General features: G+C 31.4%; 7 protein-coding genes across 7 annotated transcripts, besides 1 other annotated feature; 4 read left to right on the forward strand and 3 right to left on the reverse strand.

Moving 5' to 3' along the window:
* Window positions 1-639: 639 nt before the first annotated feature.
* On the forward strand, window positions 640-1,396 carry TVAGG3_0182070 (uncharacterized protein; the record flags this gene model as incomplete). Its single annotated transcript, XM_001316463.2, has 1 exon — window positions 771-1,292. One exon carries the CDS (start codon window positions 771-773, stop codon window positions 1,290-1,292), a length of 522 nt encoding a protein of 173 aa, XP_001316498.1.
* A 111-nt stretch (window positions 1,397-1,507) lies between these two features.
* TVAGG3_0182080 (phosphoprotein phosphatase protein) lies at window positions 1,508-2,627 on the reverse strand (the record flags this gene model as incomplete). Its single annotated transcript, XM_001316464.1, has 2 exons — window positions 1,586-2,143; window positions 2,214-2,627. The coding sequence occupies 2 exons, from the start codon at window positions 2,625-2,627 to the stop codon at window positions 1,586-1,588; spliced, it is 972 nt and encodes a 323-aa protein (XP_001316499.1).
* A 3,335-nt stretch (window positions 2,628-5,962) lies between these two features.
* Window positions 5,963-7,013: a mobile genetic element.
* Window positions 7,014-7,031: 18 nt separating this feature from the next.
* On the reverse strand, window positions 7,032-8,240 carry TVAGG3_0182100 (DNA repair; the record flags this gene model as incomplete). The annotated part of the gene is made up of 1 exon (XM_001316465.1): window positions 7,032-8,240. One exon carries the CDS (start codon window positions 8,238-8,240, stop codon window positions 7,032-7,034), a length of 1,209 nt encoding a protein of 402 aa, XP_001316500.1.
* Window positions 8,241-8,355: 115 nt separating this feature from the next.
* TVAGG3_0182110 (phosphodiesterase HL family) lies at window positions 8,356-11,499 on the forward strand (the record flags this gene model as incomplete). Its single annotated transcript, XM_001316466.1, has 1 exon — window positions 10,606-11,499. One exon carries the CDS (start codon window positions 10,606-10,608, stop codon window positions 11,497-11,499), a length of 894 nt encoding a protein of 297 aa, XP_001316501.1.
* Window positions 11,500-11,887: 388 nt separating this feature from the next.
* On the forward strand, window positions 11,888-14,147 carry TVAGG3_0182120 (adaptor complex subunit beta family member family; the record flags this gene model as incomplete). The annotated part of the gene is made up of 1 exon (XM_001316467.1): window positions 11,899-14,076. One exon carries the CDS (start codon window positions 11,899-11,901, stop codon window positions 14,074-14,076), a length of 2,178 nt encoding a protein of 725 aa, XP_001316502.1.
* A 915-nt stretch (window positions 14,148-15,062) lies between these two features.
* On the forward strand, window positions 15,063-16,050 carry TVAGG3_0182130 (FI07626P-related family; the record flags this gene model as incomplete). The annotated part of the gene is made up of 1 exon (XM_001316468.2): window positions 15,064-15,975. One exon carries the CDS (start codon window positions 15,064-15,066, stop codon window positions 15,973-15,975), a length of 912 nt encoding a protein of 303 aa, XP_001316503.1.
* Window positions 16,051-16,076: 26 nt separating this feature from the next.
* On the reverse strand, window positions 16,077-16,859 carry TVAGG3_0182140 (NUBPL iron-transfer P-loop NTPase (ParA) family; the record flags this gene model as incomplete). The annotated part of the gene is made up of 1 exon (XM_001316469.2): window positions 16,096-16,851. The coding sequence occupies one exon, from the start codon at window positions 16,849-16,851 to the stop codon at window positions 16,096-16,098; it is 756 nt and encodes a 251-aa protein (XP_001316504.1).
* Between the last annotated feature and the right edge of the window lie 519 nt (window positions 16,860-17,378).

Raw genomic sequence — 17,378 nt, forward strand, 5'->3', positions numbered from 1 at the left:
TAATTTATAATAAAGCAACTCTAAATTGCTTGTTGTGAATAATTGATCAATAGTTTGAACTATTATTCCCTTGTATGAAATCATTTCATTGCCAAACCGGAGACAAAAACTTTATATTCGTCCCAAAAAGGCAAACACTTTTTTGGACCCTAAAAAGAATTAACCTCCTTCTGTTGTGAAGGTACACTTTAAAACAAGCAAAATTTCCAAAATTTTCATCGTTTCTATAATTTGTTAAATCTCTCATTGAAGCTGGCTGTGATAAAGATACAAAGAGTAAAAATGAATATACTCCACTTATTTATGCATCAAATAATGATAAACCCGAAGTTGTTAAATATCTTATCTCTGCTGGAGCTAATAAAGAAGCAAAGAATAATAATGGAAAAACTCCACTCATTTGTGCATCAAGAAATGGTGAACTTAAAGTTGTTAAATATCATATCTCTATTGGAGTTGATATAGAAGCAAAGGATAATGAAGAATATACTTCACTCATTCATGCATCAAGAAATGGTAAACATGAAGTTGTTCATTATCTGGAATCTGCTAGGACTAAGTAGTTTATTTCAGATTTCAAGGAAAATACTAATTTTTAATAAGTAAATATTAACGTTTATTATAATCAGATTTGATAATCGATAAAAAAAAGTTTGCTGGGAAGTATTCAATAGTCTTTCTGCTTCTTTAAAAGTTTATTAGATTATATCTGCTTAAAGAAGGCATTAGGGATCTAAATTGTATCATAAATCTGACACTTTTTTGAAAAAATGGAAGGAGACGCAGGAGAAATGCCTGTTGAAAAGCCATTATCATTATATCAATCATTTCCAGACTTTGATGAAACAACTCTTCAGTGCTTGACAACTTGGCCGCAACTTGCTGAACAAGCTGGAACTTTTTATATTGATTTGCTTGCTCCAGCATCAAAAGATCCTTGCGTGCCATCTCCATTAAATCCAGATCCGGCTTTGAAATTAGCATCAGAATTGAGATCTCTTTTGGCACATATCATTATAATGAAATCATCAGGATCTTTGGAAGCATCAGGATACGAAAATCAAATTATTTTCAGATTAATATACAAATACGAAGCGTTAAATAGAAATTTTGCAGCATATATGATTCAGAGATGCTTCAGAGCAAAATTTGCAAAAGGAGCAGACAAGAAAGCAGCAAAACTCGCGTTTTCAAAGTTACTTATTGCATCACCAGCAAATGCTTCTACTGTTGAAGAGAGAGAAATTCGTAGATCAATGATTCAAAGCATTATGGAAACAGCTTCCCAATAAATATATGTTTTTGTTTTATTACGATTGAAATTGGATAATACTAAATATCAACTATCAAAAAATTTCTTTTTTTTTCCAAAATTATATGTGTATTCGATTTCCACAGCTAATTGAGAATGAAATTCATGTAGGTTTTGAATTATACAATAAATTTATTAATATCTCAAATTAATTCTCAAATACTAAAGCTATTCTATGTTTCATTAAACGAAACGCTTGAAAATGCATTTATAATGTTAAAGAATATTACATAACAAACATATTTTTATAAATTACATATATTACAAACAAAATTATTGAGCAAATAACTCCATAACGTTGTCGCATTTGTAGTTTTTAACAAGGAAGTCTGAAACATGTTCTAATTCATTATCTTCTGGGTTTCCATTAAAATCTTGAATTGCTAGTCCATTATAAGGCTGAAGCATATAACATGCAGGTGAATTATCAACTATGATTACTTTTCGAAGATCTCTTCCAAGTTTTGCTAAATCTTTTACAAACGTACCATTATATATAATACAAGACTCTCTATACAGTCTATACTTAATATAATGATCTGGATCTATCCGATCTAATATGTAATCTGCATAATTCTGCCTTGCTGTGGTAAAAGCAACTAATTCAAAATATTTTGCAGTTGTTTTCAAGAATTGCTTCAAACCAGGTCGGACAGAAACATATATATCATAGGTAATATCATCATTCGACATGTAAAAATGGAAATCTGCGTGAGGATCAGAAACAAAAGTACTATGAATTAGAGTTTCATCAATATCTAGAATTAGAGTGATCTTCTTTTGGTCTTTTTTCTCTTTTAGTGGTAATAAATCTAGTGATTTCAGTGCAATCTGTGTGTTAGTATTTGAAAATTTAAATATCTTCAAAATATATTGAAGATATTTGTAATATTATACATACTGAGTAATTAGAATATGGTAACGAACGTGTCGGATAAATTTTTTGACGAGCACAACAAAAATCACAACAAGTTGGCTCTGTTTGTTGATTATTCGAAGTTATATTTACAACTGTTATTGGTGTGCTTGATGTGTCGGTTCCTGTGAAGGTTAATGTATCAACAGAATCCGTTAATGTATCTGAAACTTTTCCAGTAGTATTTTCTTGGCCAAATTGATCAGTAAATTCGACACCTTCTATATTATTTGTAATTTTTATGTAAGTAGATGCTCTTTCTCTTCCATATAATATCTTGACCAAATCTAATTCGACTTTTCTGATTTTATTCAGCGATAATACTAAATCTTCAGTAGCATCACTACTTGATGAGCGAGAATCATCTAACTCATCGTCTGTTAGATGTCCGTTGCTCATCCAAAAAGTATTTTATTTCAAATTGAAAATTCAATGAATAGTTTTTACGTTTTTTAAAGACATTGATATAATTTTGTCAAATATTTGATTTATCTCTAAAAAACAACAGTGTTTATTCCAATTCAATTTTTTTTTCTGAAGTTGAGAATTATTCCAATAAGGAACTGATAGATCAATATGATTTATTGAAATTTTTCTATTTCTAATTTTTTGATCATTGAAAATTGTTTTAGCATTTATCCACCTCATAGTTTAGAGATAACACAGAATGTTGATATTGTATCTGCATTTTAGGGAATGACAAATAATTTCTTACCATGAATTAACTTACCCTTAAATTTTTGTTATTGGACGAAAAAGTGACACCAAATCACACTTGTTTGTTGAATCTTACCATTCCAGATAAATATAGCAACTTGATTTTATGAAATTAGACAGATATATATGTGTACTTTTATCCCGTGTTGTTTTCTCGAAAACCTAATATCCTATGGGGATGCTGATTTTGAGCTTGTGTAAAAGTCAAGTGTCAATTATATGGCAATATTCTACCATATATGGTGATTATATTTGAATATGTGTCTTTGTTCAAATTAAAAGTATGAGGTGAAATTAGCCTTATTGTATTTTGATGTGGTATTATTTATGGATTTCTTTGATGTAATATATTAATATATCATGAGTAAATGCCAATAATAGCTTTTATTGAGATTTTTGCACAAATCATGTCAAAAGATTATTGATGTTTGACATGATCATGAGTTATGCTTTTTTTGACTTGTCGGGGTATTTTGCCTAATGGTTCGAACAGAATGGCTATGTGTTGTCGATAATCATAAATAATTTATTTGGCGCTATTTTGTTTATCTAATTGGTAACTATATATTCAGGGGCTAAGACGGTTTCTAGAAATAATGTACATAATGATAAGGCTAGAAGTCGTGGTTTTTTGGCGTCTTACAAAAATATCCTATAAAGAATCATATTTGAGCCATATTTTTAAATGCAATGATATATTTATGGAATTTATATCTAGGATATATAAAGTAATATGAAATTAATACTGAATAAAAAAAAAAATATAAAAAAATTAAAGGAAATTAAGTAAAAATATGTTAAACATTTGTCAAATATAGGCAGCAAATGTGGAGTTACATTTATCATCAAGAAATATGTTTAAAATTTTTGAATAAAAAAAAGATTCGATTAGAACAAATTATAAAGTGAAAGTATAAATCTTACATAAGAAGGTTAATGATTCGTTATATAAAATACTAAATTTTAATAGAAGAAAATTAAGAAATAAGCGATCTTATATTATTATTAAGAAAACAAACAATGATATTTTTGGCATAATGGTATGGTTTGTATGTCAGGATTAAATGGATTGAGTTCGAATCAAGACAGTATAATTTTTTTAATTTTCGCATTTGATAATCATAATATTAAAATGGGATAAATTTAATGATTTATTTATATGGTAGCTTTCAAATATATAAATATCAAAGAAAATGGCAAACCTTTTTCTTAAATTTTTTTGCTTTACCAATAAATTCCTCAATTTCGATCAAACGAATGGTTTTATTTGTCTTAATATTCAAATATATATATGAATGCCGATAATGTGGTCGAGATGAACGGTTAGAGGCGGTTTAAAAATGTATGGCCTGCTAGCCAGATGTTACAGCTTGAAGCCGGTTGGGTTCCGAATCTTCGCCTCCTGAGATCTCACGAAGATCGCCCAATTCAGAAAAACGCCTCCCCTTGGTGCGCTTGAGCTGCCTGCATAGTTAGCAGATCATTTTTTTGCTTTAGGTTTTTAGCAATCTTTAAATTGTTAGATCATTGATGCAATGAATATGAAAATATTCATGCATGATACAAGAACGTTCCTCATTTGAAACTAGTATGCAGGAATAGATCGAACAATTTAAGATATTAGTGGGCTGCAACTATTGAGTTCTAATTTGGGAAGACATTGTCACTGCATGTCTCCCACAATGAGACAATCTTCTGCAATCAGAATGTGATTGCAAAAGTTTGACCGACAAGAGTGTATTGTGCACTCTTGTCGGTCACAATATCTCATTCTGGGAGACATTGTCACTGCATGTCTCCCACAATGAGACAATCTTCTGCAATCAGAATGTGATTGCAAAAGTTTGACCGACAAGAGTCTAATATGCACTCTTACTTCTCATATCTAATTATTAAACAACCCCTTCTATCTTTCAAATCTTATTTTACCTTATTAATATTTATTTTCTTTTTTTTATGCTTTATATAACTTATGGCCTGTACTTAACTATTTTACAGACTATGCTGAGTTATTCCCAAATTTAAATATGTGACAAAAACACATATATACTCCCTTCAGGGCTTGGGTATAATCGGCGTCATATTGGCGTCACAACCATTTTCATTCAATTTTGAAAGGTTTACGGCGTCATGAAGATAGAATTCAAATAGGGTCGCGTCACATGTAAAGTGTCAAAAATATTTTGATGAACACTAAACTCTTCCCGTGTTCAATTTTTAAAGGTAATATTATAGATACAGATTCCTGTAATGTGAGAGATTTATAAATTATAGTTAGTTTTATCAATATCCATTTACTTGATCAAGAGTGATTATGTGTAAACTTCTCAATTTTATCATAGAGAAAGCATCACAATTCTTTCAAAAAAATTTAAAGAGTAAAGAAAATAAAATCGAATTATTTATATTTGTAAATATAATTTGATTATGATATTACAATTTAGAAGAAAATAGACTTTTGTTATAACTTTTGAGAATCTCATATAAAAAAAGTATTCAAAAATAAATTTAAATATCTCGTTTATTATCTAATTTTAAATCTATTTTTAAATTTTTATAAAAATACACTTTTCATAAGTATTCAATATTTGAGAATCCGCTCCAAAAAAGAAAAGATTCTCTTATATTTGCTTATATAAAAGGGGACTCTCTATCAGAATCGAATGTATGAATTCAGCGCCTCTGATAGAGAGTTTCCTCTTATATAAGCAACTTTTTTTCATGCGATATTGTGTATCAAAACACAAAAATCTACTATTGTGAGAAATTAAACCCTGCGAGGTACCAGTCTAGAACTGGCACTTCGCAGGGTTTAATTTCTCTTGATGGATGACAAATCTTACTCGCAATTATGAATCATTGAGAGCAATTATTGGCACTTGTCTTGAGAAATTAAAGACTGTGGAAAACCGTTTACATGTTAGTTCCCCACAGACTTTAGTTTAAGCCAGATAAATGGGAAAGTTTACCAGCTATCTGGAAGGAATTGCTCCTTATGATGCATACATTGTATGTGTGTACATCATATGGAGCAATTCCTTCAATTAAACGAAAAAAACTTTGGTGCAATCTTGAACGATTGCACCAAAGTTTTCGAACTTTACTGAGAGAATTGAAGGGTGAGAGATACATAGTCTATCTATGTACCTCCCGCCCTTCAATTCCAATTCTAAATGGGAGAAACTTTGTTTGAATGTTATCTTATTCAAACAAAGTTTCTCCCATTTAGAGTTGGAATAGGAGCCTACGAAGCACTGATATATAATCAGTGCTTTGTAGGTCCCTATTCCTAATACAAACTTCGAAAACTCGGTCGCAATTGCATCTGATTGCGACCGAGCTTTCGAACTTTCCAGAGGGAATTGAAGGGTGAGAGGTATATAGTATGCCTATATGCCTCTCACCCTCCAATTCCTTCTCTGAAGCTGGGAAATTTTGTCTGAATGTTAAATTATTCGGACAAAATTTCCCAGCTTCAGAGAGGGAATGGAAGCCTACCAGGCACTGATACATAATCAGTGCCTTGTGGGCTCATATTCCTAATAGAAAGTTCGAAAACTTTGGTGCAATCAGCAACGATTGCACCAAAGTTTTCGAACTTCGTATAAGGAACTGAAGGGTGAGAGGTGTATAGTTTATCTATATGCTTCCCACCCTCCAATACCCTCCCTGAAAGCGGGAAACTTTGTCTGAATGTTAAACTATTCAGACAAAGTTTCCAGCTTTAAGAGAAGGAATTGATGGCTATGGCGTACTGATTCATAATCAGTACATCATAGCTATCAATTCCTTAGAATCAGTTCAAAAACTTGTGTGCAATGAGATGCCATTGCACACAAGTTTTTGAGCTTTGTATAGTGAATTGAAGGGTGAGAGGTGTATAAGCATACTATATGTCTCTCACCCTTCAATTCCAATTCTAAATGGGAGAAACTTTGCATTAATGTTATCTTACTCTAGCAAAGTCTCTCCCATTTAGAGTTGGAATAGGAGCCTACGAAGCACTGAAATATAATCAGTGTCTTGCAAACTCCTATTCCTAATAAAAATTTAGAAAACTTTGGCGCATTTGATTATTGTATCTTTTCAAGAGAAAGCAATTTCACTATTTTTGTCAACAATATCAGTAAATTTTGAATCTGGAGCAATTAAAGATAAATGGATACAGGATTCTACATCATCTACATTGATATATTTAGCATTTTGTGGACTAAGCTTCAATAAGGCCATTTCTACACATAATTTCAGACATTTTTGTTTGATTGAATTATAAAATTTAATTAATCTGTCAAAAAATGATCTACTTCTTGAAATTAAACTTTTGCATGCAATTAAGAAGTTCTGATAATAACAGAAATAAGGAAAATTCTGAAAAATGACCTCTTCAACAAGATCACTGTTTGAAAGGTCGGATTCTGTAAATAACTGGATTATTTTGAAATACTGCTCAAGAAATAATGGTGCTTTCTTGGATATTGATCGAAATAATGTGATGTATTGAATAATATTTTGACTTATATTTAATAATATGGATTTGTGTAGAAGATACGTTGCATTCTTAAATGCTGTTGAACATAATTTATCAACATTGTTATTTTTGTCATCGAAAATACTTAAATTGTTTGATTTGATCTGATCAATAATAAAATATATTAAAGCGATGATCATGACCCATGAATCAGTAGCTCTTGATGGTGACAATAGTGAAAAGCATCGAAGAATCTGGAATTTATCAATTTCTGGTAAATTTGAGATTAATAAATTTGAAATTGCTTTATAAGCATTAGGATTTCTAATTGTAAAGCGATTTAAATATAATTCTAACATATCTACTATAGCAATTGGCGCGTTTTGAAGTGAAGAATCGTCTAATTTGATTTCATCTGTTTCGCAAGTCGGAACAATTTTAAAATCCTTTTGCAATGAAAGAATAAGATTAGTTTCTAATTGTAATACATCAACACTACTCCTTCTTCCTATAAATTCGAAGAAAGTTTTAATGAAAAGTCGACAAGTAGAGCGAAGATGATAGTTTTTGATAATGAAGTTCATAATTGATGTACATGCACTTTCGAATTTCATGAAATTAAGCCTCATTATCAGTTGTTTTGGAAATAATGTAAATTTTTGGAAATGAACAATTATATCTTCTAAAAATGGAATGCTAACTTCTTTTGTTTCAGGAAGGTCATCTGATAGTATGCGGAAAAATTCATCTAACTCCTTAAACTTAGAATTGGATTCTTCCACATCATTCATCGAAGTGGCAAAATTCAAAAAGAATGCTACACTCATAATGTAAAATGGAATCAAAGACTAGATTTTAAAATTAATAGAAAACAATTTTATTGGCCAAACAAGGTGTATCGTCAATAATGTTTGAGAGAACTCATTGAATCAAATTGACAAATGAATTTTGATTTTTCTTCTTTTCGTAAAGATTTATTCACAAAATACCCTGCAACCAATGGACATTGTATTAAAGCAGCAGAAATTATTCCAAATGATCAGCTAAAACGATTGACAGAGAAATCATTACAAGAAAATACGAAATTAAACAATAGCTCTAAGCAAAAAAGCACTTACGCATTAGATGGATCTGTGGATGTTCCATTAAGTTATATTTATTCGCATTTTGATGAAATAATGAAAGATGTTTATTCACAAAAATTAGAATTACGAAGTTTTATTACAAAAAGCATCATGAATGAAAGAATACAAAATGATCCAGAGCCTCCAAACTACCAAACATTTTAATTTTTAACGTATTTTTTTTAGTATTTCCCTTATTTTGTTACCATACCTTAATAATATTTATTTGAGCACTACTGTGCTTGAATACAAAGGATATTTTAGTGGTTTTAAATATCCAAAGAAAGACTCTAAATTTTGCCATTTTGTCACTAATTGAGAGCTACCGATCATGTTTTGAATGAATTTCCGCCAAAAAAATCTAAATGAATGTTTTTGCAGACATATCTATCTTTTAAAATTCAAACAAATAAACATAAACAATATAACTTATACTAAATATTTTTGATCTTTCATCTTGAACTTTTTGCTCAAGATATTAAATATTAAATAAAAAATTATGAAAACAACTGATAACATCTGTAAATGTACAGATTGAGTTAAATCATCTTCTATAACTGCTTCTGGATTTGCATAACACTTTCCTTCTCGAATATTTGAAACTAAACTATTAAATGCTTTATAAACAGAAGTCTTCCATTTAATGATACATCCATTTCTCCGGTCACTTAAAAACAGGAGAGGTACAGATGTTATGGAAATCTTTTGATTATCAATTAATTCTTTTTTATTTTGAACATTCATTATTACAAATAACGTATCATCACATTTTTCTATTGCAGCACGGTGTAATAGTTTTTTAGTGGAATTTGCTATATTATTTTTGTATATAAAGAGAACTACTGTATGATTAACGTAATCACTATAATCAGTAAAGTCAATCTCTTGTACGATACCATATGAATTATCTAATATGAAACTTTTCATTTGTTCTTCAGGTCTTTGGAAAGTTTTTATGCAATTTTGAGATCTATAAAGAGAAATTGTGGGAGTAATTGCTTTTTCGTCAATATGATAATAGAATGATGTGTTAAATGTTGATGAGCTTCGTGATAATAACTCGAAAGTTTTAAAGAATGAATTTTCGCGAGTATTTATTGAAAGATGAAACGTTGGGTAGATAGGATATGTAGATTCATCTATAACTATCTTGTTTTGCTCAAGATCTTGTAATGAAATGGATAATTTTTCTTTTATTGCTGTTTCCCATGACAATTGCTCAAAAACATCGATTGGTATCCAACTTTGCTTTGAATTACCCATAATGAGTAGTGATGATGGCGTTGCAGTAATTGAAAAATAATTACAAGCTGCTGTATCTCGGCAATTACCTTTCATTACAATAATTTGATCTTTTAATTCTGTTGATTCCGCAAACCTAGCAAATTTTTCTGGAAATCCTGCACAATGTGTGCAAGTTGGATTATAAAAAAGCATGAAAATTGGCTTTTCAAAGCTGCTGAATAAAAAGTTTCCGAATGTTTCATCAGAAAATTCTTCAAGCTTTGAGTAAGCCAAGGGAAAAAAGAAAAACATAAAAATTGCCACTTTTTTATAATCATTCATGCAGTTAATATGGACTAGGAGCTCAGGATAACTAATGAAAAATTTATTCTGAATCAATCAAAACTCAGATTATAGGAACAAATTTCAAGAAATTCATTGTTTATTCGATAATTATAGGAATTTGATATGAAATTAATAGTCAATTACTAACATTTTTATACAAATGTTGAGCTGACTTCTCTTTGTTATCTTGATCATGCAAAATATGAAATTCTGCAATTTCCGTGTTATTCACTTTTGTTGCTAATTAAAGAAGAGTACCATCCATGCCATATTCTGCATTAACATCGGTACCATGCTGAATGAGAAGTTCTGCTGTATCTAGATTATTATTCTTGGTAGTAAACGTAGGATAGGCATATCTACCAATGAAGAGTAAATATTCATATAGGAATGGAATATTGATGATAGAAATACAGCTTCAATATAATTGGAAATGCACAAATGAACAACTTCAATTAAGAATTATATTTAACCTTATTTATGCGTTACAAAGATTTTGATGGAAACTGAGGAGTTTATTTTAGCAAAGACTGCTGAATTTATCTCCTCAGAAGATTGGTGGGGACCAATTATAAAATTCATGTATAAAAATGCAGATAAATTCAAGACAGATGGATACACTGCTGAAAAATATCAAATTTTTCTTCAATTTTCCGAAATAGTTTGCAACTTATTCGATAACAGTGTATCAAAGTATGCTCATATAAGCGATAATTCATTAGAATGGACATTACTAAGCTGTGTTAAAAGTTTGAAAATACAAGCACTCGTAATTGCAGATATATTACAGAAAACTCTATCGTTTGAAGAATTTTATAAGCAAATGAAGACAATTAACAATAATATTGATTATGATATCTCTTTGGTTTTGAAACAATTTGAAGATCAATTGAAAAATCCAGATGTTGATAAAGATAAATTAGCCATTTTGTTTTCTCAAGTAGTTGCAAGAGCTCAAAATGAAAGAATAAAACACGTAATCGAAGATAGCTGCAAAAATACGAAAGATTTAGTGAAGGTTAGTCCTAGAAATAAAAGACATCATACGAGATATCTAAATAATACTCGAAAATCACCTAAAAAAGAAAATCAGCCTCCAAAAATTCCAAGTGATTTGGAAAAGCAAATCGAAGAAACACTAAATGACCATTACACTCCTGCACCTCCTACAACAGAGAAGAATGGAAATCCGCATCGGAATTTTAATAAATCTAAAAAGCCAGATATGTCAGAAGAAATTGAGAAAAGACGAGAGTTTTATCGTCAACAGCGTGAGAAAATGAGGAATCTTAAAACAACTCCGGTTCAAAATCTGGAAAAATCCAATTTACCAAAGCTTATTAAGAATAGACAATACTTTGGCAATAGCTCAAATTTACCTCCGATATTGTAATAAATTTTGTTTGTATTTTAGTTATTTAATTCAAATGTTTTTTATTTCTGCATATACTAAAGCGAAACGCTCAAATTGAACAAATAGATCTTCTTTATGCTACAAAGAAGATAAATTATTAGACATATTCACTTATAGGTTATTTTGATTATATTTTCGTGACAAGGCTTTTCCTATCATTAATTTCTTGAGTCATAGCTCTAATTTTTAAAAGCCATCTTCATTATACAACGAAGACTACCTTTATCTTGGATTTTCGAAATTATTGCATTTTCTATGGATAATCGAGGCCATTTACTAAAATTCTTAATTTATAAGACAACAAAAACCTTAACACTGAGATTGGGAGTTGATTTGATAATTCTTATAATCTGACATGTCAAATTGACAAAAAATCGGATGTCTTACGAGTCTTATACAAGCACGGCTGTTACGACTTCAACCGTGGAAGAGACACAAAAATCATCCAATCTCGAGCTATTTCCAACCATCCAGAATAATCTTCAATCTGCTAAGGTTGCGGACAAATTAAATGGTATCAAAGCTTTGTTAGCAGTCATGTCAAAGGGTGAAGATGTTTCTTCATTCTTCCCACTTGTTGTTCAAGAAATTACATCTGAAGATGAAGCTCTCCGCCATCTTTCTTACATCTATCTAGTTCACTACGCAGAGAACGATCCAGATTCTGCCCTTATGTCAGTTAACACATTTCAACTTTCTCTTACAGATTCCGATCCTATTGTTCGTGCCATGGCTCTCAAAGTCCTTTCTTCAATTAGAAATACCGAAATCATCGAGATTGTTCTCGATTCTGTTTCACGTTGCGCGTTAGATCTTTCTCCATATGTTCGCAAAGCAGCTGCTTTAGCTGTAGTCAAAATCAACGAAACATCCCAAGATTATCTCAAAGAATTGATTCCAATTGTACAACGTCTCTTGAATGACCAATCTCTTGTTACTATTTCTGGAGCATTATATGCTGCAGATAAGATCTGTCCAGATCGAGATATCTTATTACACCCAATCTTCCGTACACTTTGCCAAGCATTGAACCGTCTTGATCCATGGGGCCAAACAATTGCATTACACATGTTACAACGTTATGCACGTCGTAATTTCCCTAAGCCATCAGGATCTACAGATTGGTTCTCAGATGATGAAGAAGGAGCATCCATTGATCCAGATTTAGAGTTCCTTATCAAGAATGTTCAGCCTCTTCTTGCTTCGATCACTCCTTCCGTTGTTATTGCCGCTTGTTCTCTTTTCTTCTATTGCGCACCACCTCTTAAAGTTCCTTTGATTGCAAAGCCCCTCATAAGATTGATTTATGTTGATAGTGCTACAGCATACGCTGCTTTGCTCTCAATTGCTTCTTTCGTTGCTGATAACGCGGAACCTTTCATTCCTCATATTCGTCACTTTTTCTTATTTGATGATGAACCTATTTTCATCATGAAACTCAAGTTGCAGGTCCTTTCACAACTTGCAAGACCATCCAACAGTGACATCTTGATGCGTGAGTTGTCACAGTACATCTACAACCCTGATCAAGACATCGCAACAGAAGCTGTTAAAGCAATTGGAAGAACAGCATCTTTAGCAGGAGATTCAAGTGTTTCCTGCATCGATGTCATTGTCAAGATGCTCAGTTCACCTGTACAAAGCGTTGTCAACCAGGCAGCTCGTGTTTTAAGCCTTCTTTTGAGAAACTTGCCAAAACAAACACCTAAAACTAAAGATGACGATGATCTTTTCGGAGCAACAAATCCAATGGATAAAGAAGAAGTTGTTTCTATTCTTAAGAAGCTTCTCAAGGCATTTATCAAGATAACTGACAGTGAAACTAAAGCATGCGTCATGTCAATTGTCGGTGATAAATGCGAACTCATTCCTGAATACGCACATGAAGTTTTAAGAAGAGTTACAAATGATTTCGCAAGTGCTGATCCATGTGTCAAATTGGCCGCATTGGAATTGAGTGCGAAAGTTTTGTACGTCAGACCAAAAGAGAGTGTTGATTTAGTCAGATACGTGTTGACATTAGGTTTCTACGATCAAAACATTAATGTCAGAGATCGCGCCAGATTAATTCACTCGCTTTTGACAGCAAACACTTCTCAGAACTATATCTTGGAGATCAGAAAGTCACCAAAGAAATTCGTTCTCCCAGATAAAAGTGATGTTGTTTGGGGTGTTGATTCCGTCAAAGCTTCTTATATTGAAGCAGGAACAATATCACAAATCATTGGAAAAGTCATCAACAAATCAAGTTTGGTTGTTCCTTGGGTTGATCCTTCAACTCTTCCTGAAAAGAATCCTCGCGATGAACCAATGGAGTTTATCGAACAAACTCCTACAGAAGGTACAATTATCGCTAAGAACAAGGACAATGAAGAAGAAGATTTGAATGACTATTTCGGAACATCAGAAGATCAAAAGGTCGAAAATGTTGTTAAATCTGCATTTGGAGAAGAAGAAGATCAAATCAAGAAAGAAGACAAGCAAGAAGTTGATTTCTTTGCAGATTTAAGTAATGAGAAGAAAGAAGATGAAAATCTTGAAGATTACTTTGGATAAAAAAATTTCTTTTATGAGTATATTTTTCATATACAAAACACTTCTGATAAAGTTCATTATTTAAATCCTAGTGATTACACAGAATTACGAATTTACGAAAATAATCAAAATCAGCACAATCTTTGCATCAATTATAAAATTATTGATACAATTAAAATGTGCAGAGCAAATAATTTGATACCTGGATACCAAATTACTATTTCTCATCTTTTAAACAATGCGGTAATGTTTTATTATAAGCTTAAATATGTACTCCCTTAATTAGGAATAACACAAGTAGAAATTGAGAGAAAAAACAAAAATTCTAAATTTAAAGTCTTTTTTCTGTGCTAATGATTTGCCTATTCAACTTAATCAGATATTTTAGCGTTGTAGTAGCCTTCTTTTATATCAATTTGTGCGATTTTTTTAATTGATAAAACCTTGGAAAGATAAAATTGCACATTTCTCGATTGTACAGAGGATGTCAATTCCTGGAGATATTCAAATTTGCTATCTAATAGTTCTAATTTCGTTCATAAAATGAACTTGTAAAAATTTACAAATAAGCGTTTACAAATCGTTTCCCATAAAATTTGATTTTTACATAGTAACACGAGTTAATTGTTGGTAAGTAATATTTCTATATAAAATAACCGAGTTTGTTTGAAAATTTTGTAACCTTTGATAAAAATTTGAAAGAGCACATTGTTTTGATAAAATTATGAAAAATTAGTACAGTATATGATATACTGAATAAATGAATTTTTTTGTTCTATATTCTTCACAAAAATTGAAATAACTCTATTAAATTAAGCACAGTGAAAAAAAGTTCGAAAAATTTAATATAAAATTAACTACATTAAATAGTATATTTTCATAAATTTTCCCTGAAATTTTTCATTCGCTTATATAAAATAATATTTATGCTGTGTAACATATATCATTCATAAACTCTACGCGATTTTAAGTATGTTCTTTTGAGAGTGTATTCAAAACTGATAACAAATGGAGGGCACTCTGACTCTAACAGTGCGCCTTGGGAAATCAGATACATACACAGTGAATGCATGGTCATCTGATACAGTTAATACTGTCAAGGAGCTATTGGTAGAAAAAACTTCATTACAACCAAATCAAATGAGACTTGTCTTCGCAGGCAAAGTTTTAAGCGATGAAATTACACTTCAATTCTATGAAATTGTCGATGGGTCAAAATTATACCTTGTTCCAGATAGAAATGCAATGAAAACACGGCAAAATCCCAAGCAAATGATAATTGAGCTTCGCGCTCTCATAAAGGAGAGTCAAGTAGCTCATCCTTCGACTCTCAGACGCATTCTTAGACAATTAAAAGAGTTGATTTCAAATTCATTATTACTTTCCTTCGCTTCGATATCTTCCGAAGCTTTTGAGGCAATCGAGGATGCCCAATCAGAGATAGAGAAAATAGAACGAGTGGTCAATGATGAGTCTTCACAATATTTAGCTCAAACAGCAGATTCAACAATAACTCAGATAGAATCAACTTCTGATGGGTTGAGGACCCTCCAGGCTATATATAACGATGGTATGTACGATATGGAAAATCATGAAGAATATATACCTTTTGAAATTACAATCATTCCTGATCCAACTGAGGCACCTAGTGAAGAGCCACTTCCATCGCTCTACAACGATAGACTGATAGATAATACTTCGACCATTTCGCAGATTCCTGAAAATTATGATGAAGACTATGATAACAGCAAGTTGTACAATCGCAATTTGATCAGGCAGAAGTATGCCCAGCAGGTTGCAATATTGAAACAAATGGGTTTTGTTGATGAACAATTTATTCTCCAAGCTTTAGGAGAATCAAATGGCAATATACAGATGGCAGTGCAAATTCTGCAAAATAAGTCTTATTTTCCATATTAAATTTGCATTGAATGCAAATGAATGAGGAAACTGTTAATTATATTAGAGTTTATTCCTTTATTTATATTATATTAAAATTTGTTTCATTTCTTTAACAAACCATACTATATTTTCTATATTTTATTGAGCTGCTTTTTGTTGTGGAAAAATTTTATCAATTACTTCATTGAAGAATGAAAGAATGACATCGCTTTTCTCACCTTTATCAGCAGCAGAAGCAGCTTGTGGTAAGAACGGTATTTTGGCTAAAATATCTAACTGAAGTTCTTCACTCATGATTTCTGCTGCTTTGTCACCTAGTAATGGTGATACTTTGTTGCAACATGGACATACAACACCGCAAAAGTTCTCTATTATACCAATAATCTTAGCATTAACTTTCAGACAAAGGTTTATACCTTTCCTCACATCGGCAACTGCGAGAACGTTTGGTGTGGTAACTATTATAACTGAGTATGAAAAGTTATTTCTATTCAAAACATCAAATGTTGATAAATGCTCGTCACTTGTACCTGGTGGAAGATCTACAATAACAGTATTGCAATCCCATTCGATTAATTGGAAGAATTGGTTAATCATTGCAGATTTCTTTGGTCCTCTCCAAATAACTGCATCGTGTGGATCGGAAAGCATCAGTCCAAGGCTGATAATTTGAACGCCATCAACAACTTGTGGTACCATCTTTCCATTTCTGCTCTTGATTTCCTTATCTTGTATACCAAACAAAGTAGGAATCGATGGTCCAGTCAAATCTAAGTCTAAGAGACCAACTTTTCCATATTTAGCTGCATAAGCGCGTGCTATATTCGCTGCGGTTGTGGATTTTCCAACTCCTCCTTTGCCAGACATGACAAGGATGAAATTCTGTGTGCTCATTCACAAAATCTTAGTAAAATCTATGAAAAGTGGCAGTCCAATCAATGACCTACTATAAAATTTGGTCAATATCCTGGTTTATGTGTTCCTTTGGAGTTTAATTCAATAGACCAAATTAAATTTGGATTGATTCAATTTTGATTTCATTGGTGATGTATACGTTTAAAATCTCCTAAATTGTTTTCTGGGAAAGAAATAGCTTTGCATAGGCTTTCATTGATATATATTTCGATGCATTTGGTAACCAATTATTCATGATAAGTGATTTATGAGGAAGGATGCAGTTGTGGATAGAGTGAAGGAAAATATTCATGAATATCAATATAAAAATACTATCAACTGCTATCACTGAATTCGTATGAACAGTGTAGCAATTGCTTTATTTAAATCATTGCTCTCATCCCATTTTCAAAGATTTATGATTCAGCAGATGTATGTAATGATACTAAGCTCCTGTTTTTGATACTATAATTAATCAATATAATTCATTAAATTGGTTAGCTATGACATCTTCCATTGAAATTCTT

Source organism: Trichomonas vaginalis, chromosome IV, assembly GCF_026262505.1.
Source record: "Trichomonas vaginalis G3 chromosome IV, whole genome shotgun sequence".
NCBI lineage: Eukaryota > Parabasalia > Trichomonadida > Trichomonadidae > Trichomonas > Trichomonas vaginalis.